The 15,023-nt window shown below is 44.0% G+C and overlaps 1 protein-coding gene across 2 annotated transcripts in view; it reads left to right on the forward strand.

The window, feature by feature from the left end:
* C1QTNF12 (C1q and TNF related 12) overlaps window positions 1-15,023 on the forward strand; it is a 98,857-nt gene that overhangs the window by 70,065 nt on the left and 13,769 nt on the right. For both annotated transcript variants that reach the window (XM_033922972.1, XM_033922973.1), the window contains 2 exons: window positions 6,797-6,905; window positions 8,700-8,790. In XM_033922972.1, coding sequence (XP_033778863.1) covers window positions 6,797-6,905; window positions 8,700-8,790 — 200 coding nt within the window. The remainder of the gene's footprint in view (window positions 1-6,796; window positions 6,906-8,699; window positions 8,791-15,023) is intronic.

Below are 15,023 nucleotides of genomic sequence, written 5' to 3' on the forward strand. Positions count from 1 at the left end.
CTGGAAATAAGGAAGAGGAGGAGAGTAGAAAGAATAGAGCTCTTTTTCGCTCCTCTCCTCTTTCTTATGATCCCAACTATTCATCCTGAGCTCCCGAGTCTCAAGTTCCAGTTCTTGGTGGTCTTTAGGCCTCCCTCCTGCAAGATGATCATAAGAACATAAAAACCATACTGAGTGAGACCAGACTCTATCCAGCTCAGCATGGTCGTCAATTCAGGTCACAAGTACCTGGCGGATCCCAAAAAGTAGATCTGTTTCTTGTAGCTTATTTCAAAGGAAAACAAATGACTTTCCCAAATTTACCTGAGGAATTATTTTTTATAGACTTTTCTTCCAGAAACTCATCCAAACCTCTTTTGTACCCTTAATTGTGATAAAAATGCTTTCTGCAATTAGTTTTTCAGTTTGCTCATTGTTTGCTGGAGAGTCCTCCCGTTGTAATGCTGTTTGAAGGGTTACATAATTATTCCCTGTTTAATCTTTCCACCTCACTTGTGATTTTATAAACTTTTATCATATCCCATCTCTGTAGTCTCTTTTCCAAGTTGAAGAGCCCTAATCTTTAGCTTTCTTTCATACAGAACTGTTCTAGTTCTTCAGGGTGAGGGGGAAAAAAACCCCAATAACCCCCTAGAGGTTTTTTTTTTTTCTGTTTTCTCAGCAAATGTTTGGAATTATAATGTGAAATTATAGAGCTGTATTTATTGTTACTATCTACATTTATGTGCAGAATGGAATGAGATTAACCTTAAACATGGTGAAATTACAGACTTTTTATGTGATCATCCAGTGATTTTCACATGTTCAAAAATGTTTGCACAAAACTACCATTATTTGAAAATAAAAAAATGGGGTACACAGTAACTTAGGCCTAGATTCACTAACCTTCCCGATCCTATCCAATCCGTGAGTGATCCGTGGCAGACCGACTGATTCACCATGCGTCCTCATGCAAATTGGAACGATCGGAGGCATGCCCCCCCCATCAACTGCACGGATCGCTGGAGAGCAATCCTGACGCATGCGCAGACCGTCTTCTTTGCCTGTAGATGGTCTGCGCATGCTCTCCGCGCAAGGAAGAGCTGGAAACTTTACTTTTTCATGAGCCTGTGGTTTTAACCAGTGGGTTCAAAGCGAGGCTGCACTGCGGCGTGTTCTGGAACTTAATCTTGAAACCCGCGGATTAAAACCACGGAGTTGGGGCTGCAGAGAGCAGGAGAGTTGGGCTTTTGGTCCTCAGCAGTCGCTTGTTTTTGGATCGGCCAGCCCAGTCGGTGCGCCTGCATTTGTTTAGCGAATCGAGGCCCTTCCTACTTTGCATGCCGTTTCCCCTAATTTGCATGCGGAGATCGGATCAGATCGGAAGATGATCGGCCTTGAGGTTAGTGAACGGGTCGAAGGAAAATCAGGTCGGTACACGATCACAAACACGATCGGTGGGCTTAGTGAATTTAGCCCAAAGACTTTTGTCTGAGGAGCAATGTTGAAGGCCTATCACAAGCTCCACACAAAGCCGTAAACACTCGCCAAACTCAAGGAAGTGCTGTAGGTGATCTGGGACAGCTTGCCATAAGGAAAGATCAACAAGGCTGTTAAAATACTTCCCAAAGTGACTGAAGGTCTGTGTTAAAACTGGAGGTAAATACGTTCCCCTTTTTATGAAGCCACATTAGGCTTTTTTTTAAATAATTGGTTGTGGTGGTAAAAGCTCCAACACTCATAGAATTCCTATGAACATCGGAGCTAATACCCCTGTGGCTGGTGATAAAAAAGCCTAACGCGGCTTCATAAAAGGGGGGCCTTTGAGCATTCACAGTGACTGTGAAATTCTGACCAGTGGCGTAGTAAGGGGGAGCAGCGAGGGAGGCGGTCTGCCCCGTCACCCCTTCTCCTCCCGGCCCCCCCTTCCCCTGACACATACGTGCCCCTTCCCTTCCCCCGCACCTTTTTAACTTTGGCACGAGCTGCCCACGTCGGCTTCGGCATCCGAGACCCGTACGTGACGTCAGAGAGAGTGCCAAAGTCCACACGGGCAGTAAGTTGGTGGAATCTCACGCCAACGGTAAAAAGGTACGGGGAAGGGGCAGGGGACGAGGCTGGGGAGGGGCGCCATCGCCTCAGGGGCCACTCACCCTTGGTACACCACTGATTCTGACATATTTGTTTGTTTGAATGATGATATTTTACTGGGTTTTAGCTCAAACCTTTTTTATATCCATTTATTTATGAAAACCATTTGTACAATACTACTTCCACTGCAAAAGGCATAATTCTTCCCCAAATTCCTATCCCCTCCCTCCCCCCCCCCCCCCCCGTCATGCTCAGAACAGATTGGGTGAGGTCCACAAACACTGAATAAAGAGAGTTAGGCCTAGGTGCACTAAACAGACTGCATTGGGTCCGCTGTGCTTCGATTTGTGGCCGATTCCAAAAAAGTGACTGATGTTCAAACAAGTTTGCATGCACATGATTTGAGCGGAGGTTTGTCATAATTCCCATCCGATTCTGCTTATGAATCGCTGTGAGAGCAACTTTCACACATGCGCAGAACCAGCAGGGGAAGCCTGAACAGCTGAGAGGCAGAGGAAAACCCCGAAGCAGCCTCCTGTCATTCAGCTGTTTGGGGCAGGAAACCTTAAGGGGTTTTAAAAAAAATTTATTAATGGACACAGATGTTGTGCATCTTACTCACGCACAATATCTGTTCCCATTAAAAAAAAAAAAAAGTTATGCTGGCCCCCCTCCTGAACACAGAATTCGCACCCCCTCCCGATGATAACCGCGGGTTCCCGAATCCCCTGATGATGACGGCCACCCCCGCGACAGTGATGCACCCAGAGAGACAGGAAAGATGCCCACTCTCTCCTACCTCAGAAACCTGGTTGTGTATCTGGGCCATCCCCCCCCCCCTACATGTAGATCCCCCCTCCCACCACCCCACCAACAAGACCCTATGACAGTGACGCACCCAGAGAGACAGGAGGGATGCCCACTTCATCCTGTCTTAGCAACTAGGTTGTGCCTCCAGGCCACCTGGACACCCCCAACACTCCACCCCCTACTCTCCCCTCGGCACTCCCCCACACTCCCCCCAATCCTACACAAACATCACCCCACCCACCACCCCACCAACAAGACCCCAAAAGCAACCCTGGTGGTTAGGAGGGGGGGGAGTGCCGGGGGGAGAGTCAGGGGTAGAGTGTCAGGGGTGGGGTCCAGGTGGCCCAGATGCACAACCAGGTTGCTAAGGCAGGAGGGAGTGGGTATCCCTCCTGTCTCTCTGGGTGTGTTGCTGTCATGGCTGTTATCGTTGGGGGGGGGGGGGGGCGGTTGGAGACCTGCGTTTGTCATCAGGGTGGTGCAGCAGCTTGTCATCAGTGTGGGCGGCTCGGCCTGCGGTTTGTTTGTTTTTAAATGGGACAGATATTGTGCATGTGCCCATTAAAAAAAAAAAAAAAAAGTATGGTAAATGTTGTAAATATATTAATTTCAGGGCTGAACTATCGGTAGGACAGGTAAGTGACTGGTCTTGGGTGGTCCCTTTTTTTTCGGATTGCTAAAAGCAATCACTTTTTTTGTGCATTGTGAAGCGATGGTAGAGCGTCAGTCGCTCGGCTAGTTTACATGGCATTTCAATATTAATGACCTTATTTGCATGGCCGGATCAGATTGTGCAGAAAACCACACGGTGAGCCATTTTGTGTGTCAGGTTGGCAAATCCGATTGTCGCTAAACCAGTCAAAATCGGTTTAGCGACGATCATTAGACAATCGCTGATTTAGTGTATCTGGGCCTTAATTGTCACCTTTTCCTTCCAGTCCAGGTCATGCCTCCCCCATCCATGTTTGGCAGCAACAACATAATGGTGTCTCATACTCTATAGAAGAAAAAGTCAAACTGCTTCTATATTATGCCAAGAAGATCGATATAATAATAATAATAATAATTTATTTTCATGTATACCGCCCCACCAGTAGTTCTAGGCGGTTCACAACAGCAAAGAAACCAAAACATTTCAGTTAGAAATACAATCTTGAACACACTACATTCTAACACATCAATTAATATAACATAATAAAAATGGGATTTTAAAAATACACAGCTATTAATACATCAGCAACAAAAAACTGCTATAATAAAAAGTTCGGAGATAAAAACTGTTAAAAACCTGATAAAAAAAAAAGGCACCATAGTAACATATACTTTAAAGGAATCAGCATTCTTGTTTATCAAATAAATGAGTTTTTAATAGTTTTCTAAATATAGGGTATGAATAAGCTTGGACAATCAACGGACTCATCCAAGAATTCATCTTACCCGCCTGATATTCCAGTGTCCTATCCAAAAAAGTCCTATAACGACAAACCCTTGGAGTAGGGAAGATAAACATACCTGAATTTCTGGTATGTTTTTTTTTTAATATAACAATTTCAAATAAGAATCCAGGTAAGAGGGTAATAATCCATAAAGAGCCTTGTAACAAAAACACCCAAACTTAAAGAACACTCTGGCCCCAAAAGGCAGCCAATGTAATCTAGCATAAAAAGGACTAACATGATCATATTTTTTAAGACCATAGATCAAACAAACTGCAGCATTCTGAACCAATTGGAGTCTTAATAAAATATTGTGGTAGAGACAGTATAGTTACCAGCTTTTTAGGTGTGCTAAACCCTTGATAAATTACCTCTTCTTGGACATAATGAAGTCATTTGCTCAATACTTGGGGGTTCTGAAGCACCCAGGGCTGCTACACTGCTGGCACCTATGGTGGACAGCAAATACCCCTGAAACACTCCACAATGGAGATGCAGTGGTACAGAATATTTTTTTTATTGAGGCTTCATCTCTGTAATCTAATATGAAGGAATGAACCAAAACAACTTAAGATATTGCTAAACCTTGGATATTGGCCAGGTACTAGTGACCTGGATTGGCCACCGTGAGAACGGACTACTGGGCTTGATGGACCATTGGTCTGACCCAGTATGTCTATTCTTATGTTCTTATTGTCCTAAATTTCAAGGACTTTCAAGTTATAAATAATAATAATAAAAAAATGATGGTTCATGGTACTAGAAGACAGAAGTCTAGAAGGATAATTACAGAATTTTGCCATCTGTCCTGTCTATCAAGGTTCTCTTCTCATTCTGTGTCCATGTGAAAAATATCTTCCTGGATCAATCTACTGGCTCCAGGGAGACTTTCTTGAAACATCATATGGGTAGAATCTTTTATTCTGACCAGATCGTCACTTACTCATTCCTTACTCCAATATTAGAAGTAGAAAACATTGTAGGCCTTACTCTCATACTGTTTTATTGGAATAATATGCCCCATCTGTGAATAAATTTCTTATAGGGCAAAAGTCTATTAATTATTAGATTGTGGACAAAATCAGATTCTTGGCAACTTATGTTTACTTTTCATTAGGGTTACCATATGGCTCCAGAAAAAGGATGGATTGAGCCATCTGGGTTTTACTTCCATTGAAAGCAACGGAAGTAAAACCTGGATGGCTCAATCCGTCCTCTTTTTTCTGGAGTCATATGGTAACCCTATCTTTCATTGAAGCAACACATGGTTTCTCTAAAGGTGTTACGTGCATAAATTCTTCTTGGGTTCTGAAGTATGAAGGCATCTGCAGGGTCAGAATCTTGACATCCTGCAACGATCTTTGAGCTATTGTAATGAGCAGAGTCAGTGCTGAATCTGGGTTCTTTAGCAGGCAGCCTGTGCCGGTGGCATGTGTATTCCCCTACTCATAAGCTACTTGCTGGCTTTCTTTGTTGCAGCAGCTCAAAGACTGATGTGGGACACTGAAGCTGTTTGGAGCAGGAGTAGGTGAGGGAAAGTCAGAGAGGCATGAGATAGGTGGGAGGAGGATACCAGTTCCTGGGTGCTATGCAAAAGAGCACCCTTGGATCTTACATGCAGATGTGGGGGGTCCTCTGTGAAATGTTGACATGGGAGCCAGAAGTTGAATGCACACCTCTACCTTTTCTGGGTTCAAAAATTCCTGCACAGCATCTTTGGATAATTTTGATGTTAGTCTAATAAAAGTTATCACAGCCCTCAGTTAATTCTGAAAAGCCTTTACATGATTTTCATAGCTCATGCAAGGTGTTATTTAGAATATTATCTCTAAGTTGTGATAAATGGTTTCTCCTCAGTCATTTGACAGGAGAAATTCTATAGTGAATCAGGCACTAGTTATTATATGAAGTTACACTATCAGCGACTGTAGGCCACACTCGAGTAGCCTCATTGCTTTGAAGGACTTGAAGTCCTGTATCTGTAAAGAAAGTAGAATTACCAGTTCATACAGGTTAAACCAGGACTAGCCTATCCGCTCTTTGATTCTAACTGGAGTCATCCAAGACTGGCTTTGGGGCACATGGAATCATGAGTTGATGGTCCCTCCACCTCTCTCCCTCGAGAGAGATGGGGAATGATTATGGCACTTCTCTCAGGAGGCAAGTGTTGGGAGGTGATATTGAGGGACCATGATATAACATGCCTGTTTTGGTTTGTGTGACGTTGGGGAAAGTTAGATTGGTGGGAGACCATGGGATGCTCCTGATTTGCGCATGTACTTAGAGCCCCTTATCATGTGATGCTTACACTGACCTAAAGCTAACCCAGGGATCACCTGCTAATCCTAACAATGCCCTTTGATGTAAAGAGGATACCAACAGGTTTTGAGTAGAGAGAAACATTTGCATGTCTATTTCCATTGAGTTCTCCATGTTCTATTGTGTTTGTTTTTAAAGATATTTCTCCTTTCCCTCCACAGCCCCTGGCAAAAGGTGCTTTCCTCAGAGGATCTGGTATGAACCTTGCAACTGGACGTTTCACTGCTCCAGTATCTGGGATCTACCAGTTCTCAGCAAACATCCATATCGGTGAGTGTCCCATGGGAGCCTAAAGCTTTTATTCCTGAGAATTGGCCATAGGGCTCCTGGGATTTCAATATTTTTTTTATTTTGCCTGTAGTTGGTGGATGAAAGCTGCCATGTTTTCACCAAACTGAAGTATAAATCTCTGATATCAAAACCAAATGCAATTAAGAAAAAACAATCATAAGTAATGTTATATTAAGGTATTGTATTCCAAGTCATGCTGTAGTTGGTGGTTAACAGTACTTCATGTATTTCTACACTAAAAGGGACATTTTCAATAGGACATCTAAGTCCGACTTTGGGCATTTCCCAGCAAGACCACTAGATATAAAAAATCTTTTTTTTGAAAATACACTACATAGACGTCTTAGTCATCAGGACGTCCAACCTTAGGGATGTTTAACTTTTGAAATGTGCAAACTCAAGCCATTTGGACGTGGGAGGAGCCAGCATTATAATGGATTAATAATAGAGCAGTGGGGCACCTTAGAGGGCACTGCTGTGAACTTCATATAAAGGGTGTCAGGTACACTTTTCGCCACAACCTCTTATAATGTTTGGTGAGCTCTTCAAAACTTCCCCAAAGCTTACTATAGCTACCTGTCTCCCACCCCAATAGCTCTTATAGCTGCAAGTGGCAACTATATGGCAATACAGTAGAATTTTGATGGACTCACAATTTCCATCATAAATGTAGAGGGTAGAGTGGGATATGGGCCTAGATCCCCCTCTCTATCGTTCACTACATTGCCCACCAGGTAACTCCACCCACCTGGCTTCCCCATACCACATGCTGCTATTCTAGAGACAGGAATGTATTGACTGTTTTATTCAGATCTTTAGGAGGTGGAAGGGGTTCAGTGACCACTGGGGGGAGTGGGGGAGGGGGTCATACCTTCATGCATGCAGTGGTCTTTTGGTCAGTTTAGGTTCCTTTTTGGCACTTAGATGGTTTCATAACAGGTCTAACTCCGGATGTCTAAGTTCTGTCCTGGACATCTTGCGCGATACCTCCCCCCCCCTCCCCAACTATGCCTCTGTATATGGAGTCACTTCAGAGGAAGGCTACTAAAATGGTATGTAGTCTTCATCATAAAGCATATGGGGACAGACTTAAAGATCTCAATCTGTATACTTTGAGGAAAGGCGTGAGAGGGGAGCTATGATAGAGACGTTTAAATAGCTACATAATATAAATGTACATGAGTCGAGTCTCTTTCATTTGAAAGGAAGCTCTGCAATGAGAGGGCATAGGACGAAGTTAAGAGATGGTAGGCTCCAGAGTAATCTAAGGAAATACTTTTGTACAGAAAGGGTGGTGGAGACAGAGACTGTGTTTGAATTCAAGAGGGCCTGGGATAGGCACATGGGATCTCTTGGAGAGAGAAAGAGATAATGGTTACTATGGATGGGAAGACCGGATGGGCCATTTGGCCTTTATCTGCTGTCATGTTACAATGTTTCTATAACCATAAAGTTCTATGACATCACAATGCAAGTATAAAGAGGCTTAGCCAATAGGGAGAGGAGGAGATAGTGTATGCTGGGGATGGACAGCTGGATGGGCCATTTGGCCTTTATCTGCCATCATGTTACAATGTTTCTATAACCATAAAGTTCTATGACATCAGAATGCAGGTATAAAGAGGCTTAGCCAATAGGGAGAGGATGAGATAGTGTATGCTGTGAATGGACAGACTGGATGGGCCATTTGGCCTTTGTCTGCCATCATGTTTCTATGTTTCTTGCCCAGTTAGAATTGAGTTTATAGCTTTAACAGATTTTCATCTTTCTAAGACCACAGTGAGCTGAAGAGTAAAGGGCAGCTGCGTCTACGAGACAATGTGCGGGTGCTGATTTGCATTGAGTCCCTCTGTCACCGATACACGTAAGTATCTTGCTATCCTCGTGTATTTTGGTTTCTCTTCCGTCCGAATAAGTGTCTTGGCTTTTACTGATCGAGTGCCAAATAGAGGGTCTGGGTTCTGACTTAAGGGTAGTCCCTTGATTCTTTGGCTGAGATTGAGAACTTGTACAATAGTGGGTCAGATTTTTTTGACTCAAAGAAGACGGTATTGCCTTTGAAAGCTAGTAAAAAAAAAAGAAAAGAATTACCGTATTTTCACGCATATAACGCGCACACGTGTACAACGCGCACACGGGTATAGCGTGCGGGAACAAGGAATTTATGTAAGAAAATTTTGGTATAGCGCGTCCACGCGTATGCCGCGCATGCTCCTGTAACGCCTATTCTATTGTGGTACGGTGTTTTCTGTCTTGCTGGCGCCCTCCTCCATCTTCCTGCAGCGTTCGCTGAAAGCCGCGGGCAGCGGATCCTATGTGCCTCTTGCGGCTGACCCAGAAGTGTTCCTCTGACGTCACGACGTCAGAGGGAACGCTTCCCAGCCGCAGGAGGCGCATGGAAGCCGCTGCTGCGGCTTTCAGCGAACGCTGCAGGAAGATGGAGGAGGGCGCAAGCAAGACAGAAAACAATTGTATAATGCGCTCACGCATATAACGCGCATGGTTATGCTCAATTTGTAAAATCGTGTATAGCACGTGCGTTATATGCGTGAAAATACGGTACATTAGTCCAATAAAAAGGTGTCCTCTTATCTTATTATCTCTTAATACCTTATTATTACCTTATTACCTCTCCCCTTTACTATCATCTTATTAGTAATATGTAGAAATAAAACAAAAACATAAAGGAAAAAAATATATATATTTTTTATTGGACTAACATAGGAGTCCTTTTATCAAGCTGCGGTAGAGGTTTAACGCGCGTAATACCGCACCTTAAACCGCCTGCCACACTGGCCGCTAACACCTGCCTTGAGCAGGTGTTAGTTTTTTTTAGCCGGCCATGGGGGTTAGCGCGCGATGAAATATCCGATGCACTAACTCCGCTAGCGCGGCTGGATAAAAGGAGCCCATAATGTAGTTTATGATTCGCTTTTGAAGGTAACTCCTTCTTCCTCAGATCAGAAATAAGCAAATGCTGGGAAAACCAGTATAATAACATAATAATAGCCTTACTGGGTCAGACCAGTGGTCCATGAAGCCCAGTAGCCCGTTCTCACGGTATATATAAGGGAAACATGAAAGCATTTTAGTGGTAGTTGGTATTGTATTTCCTCCCATCTTCCCTTTCTTTCCTTCCCTAGTCTTGTCTCACCCTCTTCCTCCCTTGATCAATTTACTTTTGTAAACAGCTGGAACAATATTTGATAGGCGGTATATAATAAGCTACTAATTATCCACACTGCTCCTTGTGACCCTGGGCAAGTCACTTAATCCCCCCATTGCCCCAGGTACGTTAGATAGACTGTAAGCCCACCGGGATAGATAAGAAAAAAATGTTTGGTACCGGAATTCTGTGAGCATTGGAGTTCTTACCGCCGTGGCCAGCGCTAAAAACGCTAGCGGGTTAAACTTGAAACTATTTTTGTTTTGTTTTATTTCTATTTCTCTATATATATGATCGGATGTATGTGTGTGTGTGTATGTATGTTCTAGCATAACTCTGAAACGCATGGAGAGATTTCAACCAAACCTGGTATACATATGACTTACTATCTGTGAAGAAATACTGTGGGGGTGGGAAGTAAGGTCTGCACGGGCACGGGGATTGCGGGAATCCCGCAGGAATCCCCCCTAATTCATGGGGACACCCCTCTGGCCCACGGGACTCCCACGGGGACCCCCCTCTAGTCAATGAGACTCCCACGGGGATGGAAGGCTTTGGAAGCAGGGTTCGTCCATATAATATAATGGACACGTCAGCCTTAGTAAAAGAGGGGGTTTATAAGTTAATTACCTGAACAGAAAACAAAAAAAGGGTTCCACCAAAGAGATTCCACAAGGAAAACAGCAGCGCAAACACAAAAGAAACTGTGGAATTGATGATCCTGTCAGAAGTAATTGCTTTTTTTTTTATGGGGACGGGCAGGGATGGAGGTAATTCCTTGCGGGGATAGGTGGGGACGGAGAGGATCCTGGCGGGGACGGGTGGGGACGGAGAGGATCCTGGTGGGGACGGGCGGGGATGGGTGGGATTTCTCTCCCCGCGCAACTCTCTAGTGGGAAGGGGGTGACATGTAAAAATTATCAAACACGACAGATGATTGGGTTAACTAAATATCCACCTTTAAAAGTGGACTAGCTTGGTTACCACACTATTTCATGCACAAATAAATTCTCCTCAAAATGTTGATCATTCTGAATACAATTGCTGATATTCAGCGGAAGATAGGCAGCTTTCTCCTGCTGAATATCTGGCAAGTGACTGGCTATTGCGACCTTAGAATTACATGGTTCTAACTGTACCGAAAGTCATTCTCACAGTTAGGACCCTGTAATCCCATGCATAGACTAATTTCTGTACATAGAACCATGTAATTTCTTATGAAATGAAGGAACGGTTAAGTTGCAATAAATCCTCGTGAGTGTTGTAACATCTACATGTCAGATAGAACCCAGAAATCATCGGAGTTAAAAATACTGAAAATTGTCACTTAGAACCCTGTTATTTTAAGGTTGTGCTATGTCGTGCAACATAGCCAGTCACTGCCGATTTTCATTGGCTGGATGGCCAAGACGCGACCAGATAGACCTACCTAAAAAGTTCAGTTCAGATCAGTTTATTTGATATACCACTAATATAAAACAAAGTAAAATCTAAGTGGTTTGTAGATTTAAAAGCCACGGCCCATGAGAGGTAGCCAGGCTGCCTCCCATGGGCTGACTATCAGGCCCATATTGAAATTCTGCAAAATTCTTAATACTTTTTTATTTGTTAAAATAGCACAAAATAATCACTATGCAATACAAGTTTTAGAAAAATACCCATTTTGGCCAGGGCTTTGTTTGAGGGACTGAAAGGGTTAATGCTCTTAACCCTCATGTATTATTGGAACCCTTCCAGGAAAAACCTTTGCAGCTTGCTTTGCTAATTGCTGTTATATGCAGAGAGAGTCAATATTCTGCCGGCGGCACTTGGTGTTTTGCTGACCACTGCCGGTGCTATTCCTGGATATTCAGTGTTCCGCCCTGTTGAATTTCTGGGTTTTTGTAGCCAGCTAATGCTTTGTCGCTTAAGATATTCAACACTTAACTGGAAAGATAGGACTGACTTTTATGCAGTCCTATATATGCACTTAACCAGCCCGTACTGACTGTGCTCCCGGAATGTCCCCAAAATAGCCGGTTCCCAGTTCGGCACGAATCAGTTATTTTCAGCAGTACTAACCGGTTAAGTGGCACTGACAAGTGCCAACTAGAACCCTATGCTATTCCCACACCAGTCTTTTATATATGTTTCATCCCTTCGCCAGATCTGCCATGATTCTATTCGAACAAAGACTTTTAGCACCTTAGGCCCTATTCTTTGGAACTCCCCCCCATCACGAAATTAGATCCCTCTCCTCTTACTCAGATTTTCACAGCTCCCTTAAAACCTTTTTATTCAGAGACGTATTCCCAGATTGATGCTTCCTTTGCTCCTACTATTCCGGCAATGGTGGTGGAAATGTACTTCAGGGCACTTTCACCTTCTGCCTCCCTTCCTCCTATCTCAATTCTTTCTAATCCTGTCCTATCATTAATGGGGTTCTGTTTCCATTTATTTCCATATTCATCTTGCTCTCTTCTTTTAATAAATTTAACAAATTATAAACTGCTCTGACGGTCCTGACCCTGAGTGATATAGAAAGTCTTTTAATAAATTTGAAAATTAGCAGTTAGCTCTGAACAGGCAATTTAGCCAGCCAGGAGCTGTTTCTGGATGGTTAAATTGCTTTGAATACCCACCGTACATGTTTTTTAAATCAGGCATCTATATGTATAGGTGCTGGCACTTATACTTAGAAGTTGCTGAGTGGGGCTGTTCTTTTTTTATGCAAACTTATGCAAAATTACTCCTCTCACTGTACATATATTTGCCAGTGTCCTATGTATTTTACGAAAGGCTCTGAATTCAGCAGAGCCTTTTGTAAAATACTAAGGAAATTGTGAACATTCTGACCTGGAAGTTCCAATTCCTGACTCAACATTCTATGCAAAATAGAGTTTCACATGTAGAATCGCTTGCAACTGATCAGTCATACTATTGCTGCGCTCCCCATCTACCTGCTTGAATGCAGTGGGGATCTGATCTGGCTTGGTGATTACACCTAAGCAAATCATAAACTTACTGTTCAGATGTACTGTGGGTGACTCTCACTCATGTCTCACTGCCGGCTCTTTGTCTCTCACACACAATTACTGGTCTTTTTGCCCACCTGTCTGAGTTCTAAATGGTCTGATTTGGCTTGGAGACCTTTGCAGTCTTTTATTTATTTATTGGGATTTAATAACCGCCTTTTCAAGAAGAGATTCACCCAAAGCAGTTGATATATATCAAAATAATAATCAGGTACTCTTAAGAATTTTCCCTATCTGTTCTGGCAGACTCACAGTGGTCCTGAGGCAATTGAGGGTTAAGTGACTTGCCCACAGTCACAAGGTGACAGGTCAAAAGCGCGTCGGGACAAAGGCGCGCCCAGACAATTGAGCGTAGCGCGCGCCGCCGCGCCGCTCTAAATTACTGTTTTTAGCGCTCCGACGGGGGGACGTAGGGGGGAACCCCCCCACTTTACTTAATAGACATCGTGCCGCGTTGTGGGGGATGTGGGGGGTTGTAACCCCCCACATTTTACTGAAAACTTCACTTTTTCCCTGTTTTTAGGGAAAAAGTTCAGTTTACAGTAAAATGTGGAGGGTTACAACCCCCCAAACCCCCCATAACGCCGGCGCGATGTCTATTAAGTAAACTGGGGGGGTTCCCCAACAAAAACCCCCCGTCGGAGCCCCTAAAAACTGTAATTTAGAGCGGCGCGGCGGCGTGCGCGGCGCTCAATTGTCAGCGCGCGCTTTTGTCTTTCGCGCCGTTGTCTACGAACCCAGTCACAAGGAGTAGGTTGGGATTGAACTCACAACCTCCGGGGGGCCGAGGCAGCAGCTCGAACCACCAGGCCACTCCAGAGCTAAAGTCATTGCTTTGAGAAATAAAGGTGATAGTTTTTGCGAGATTAGAACATAGAAACATAGAAAGATGACGGCAGAAAAGGGCTACAGCCCATCAAGTCTGCCCACTCTACTGACCCACCTCATTAAGTCTGAGTGCTAATGACCTCGTTCCTTAACTCGACCCTCGTAGGGATCCCACGTGAATGTCCCATTTATACCAGCGTGCTCGACTTTAAGAATAAATGGGACATTCACGTGGGATCCCTACGAGGGTCGAGTTAAGGAACGAGGTCATTAGCACCCAGACTTAATGAGGTGGGTCAGTAGAGTGGGCAGACTTGATGGGCTGTAGCCCTTTTCTGCCATCTTTCTAAGGGCCATGGAGTCACAGGTTGGGGGGGGTTCGGAAGTTATACACACATGTTCGGGTGACTTGAAGCATTACAGTCCAGCAAGGTAGAGGAAGAATGGCTGGAGAATAGCGAGACTCTCTTTGCAGAGCTGCAACTCCCAGAGTATTCAAAAACAAGGCTACCTAGTCTGCCAATACCCCTTTTCTCTGCCCCTCCCTAATGCCACCTGCTGCCACCTACACCGTCCAGTGCTTGCTTTTGCATTTGTAATCTGTCACATTCTTTCCTCTCAAAATTATGGAGCTCTCCTGCCAGCTTCAATGTACTGGTTCAAATTTCCATCCAATGCCTCCTTTCTGTCAGTCTGCCTGCATTTCTCATATGTGCACCACAGCTATTGCCGTCACTTGCTGCCACCTGCCTGAGTTTTTATAATAGCTGCTAGAGACTTTGCTTCCAGCGTTAGCTCCCTAATTCTGCTTAGTTTTACATTAGGCAAACATCCTGGAGAAAAGCCTGTTTGATCAGTGGTGACAGAGAATGTCACAAAACGTTTGAAGTCAGACAAGCCACACTGTTGTATCCTTCATCCTTTGTGGTTTCCAATTAAGAATGTTCCTCTTAGATATCTTTTTTATGGCCCAAACCAACTGAACAAGCAAACAAGAGGGGGGTAAGACGATATTTGCCTCAGAAATAGCACAGAAGTACAATGGAAAGAGGCAAACGAGATGTCGAATATTCAATGAACAAGGTCTAT

This window comes from Geotrypetes seraphini, chromosome 15 (genome assembly GCF_902459505.1).
Source record: "Geotrypetes seraphini chromosome 15, aGeoSer1.1, whole genome shotgun sequence".
Taxonomy (NCBI): Eukaryota; Metazoa; Chordata; class Amphibia; order Gymnophiona; family Dermophiidae; genus Geotrypetes; species Geotrypetes seraphini.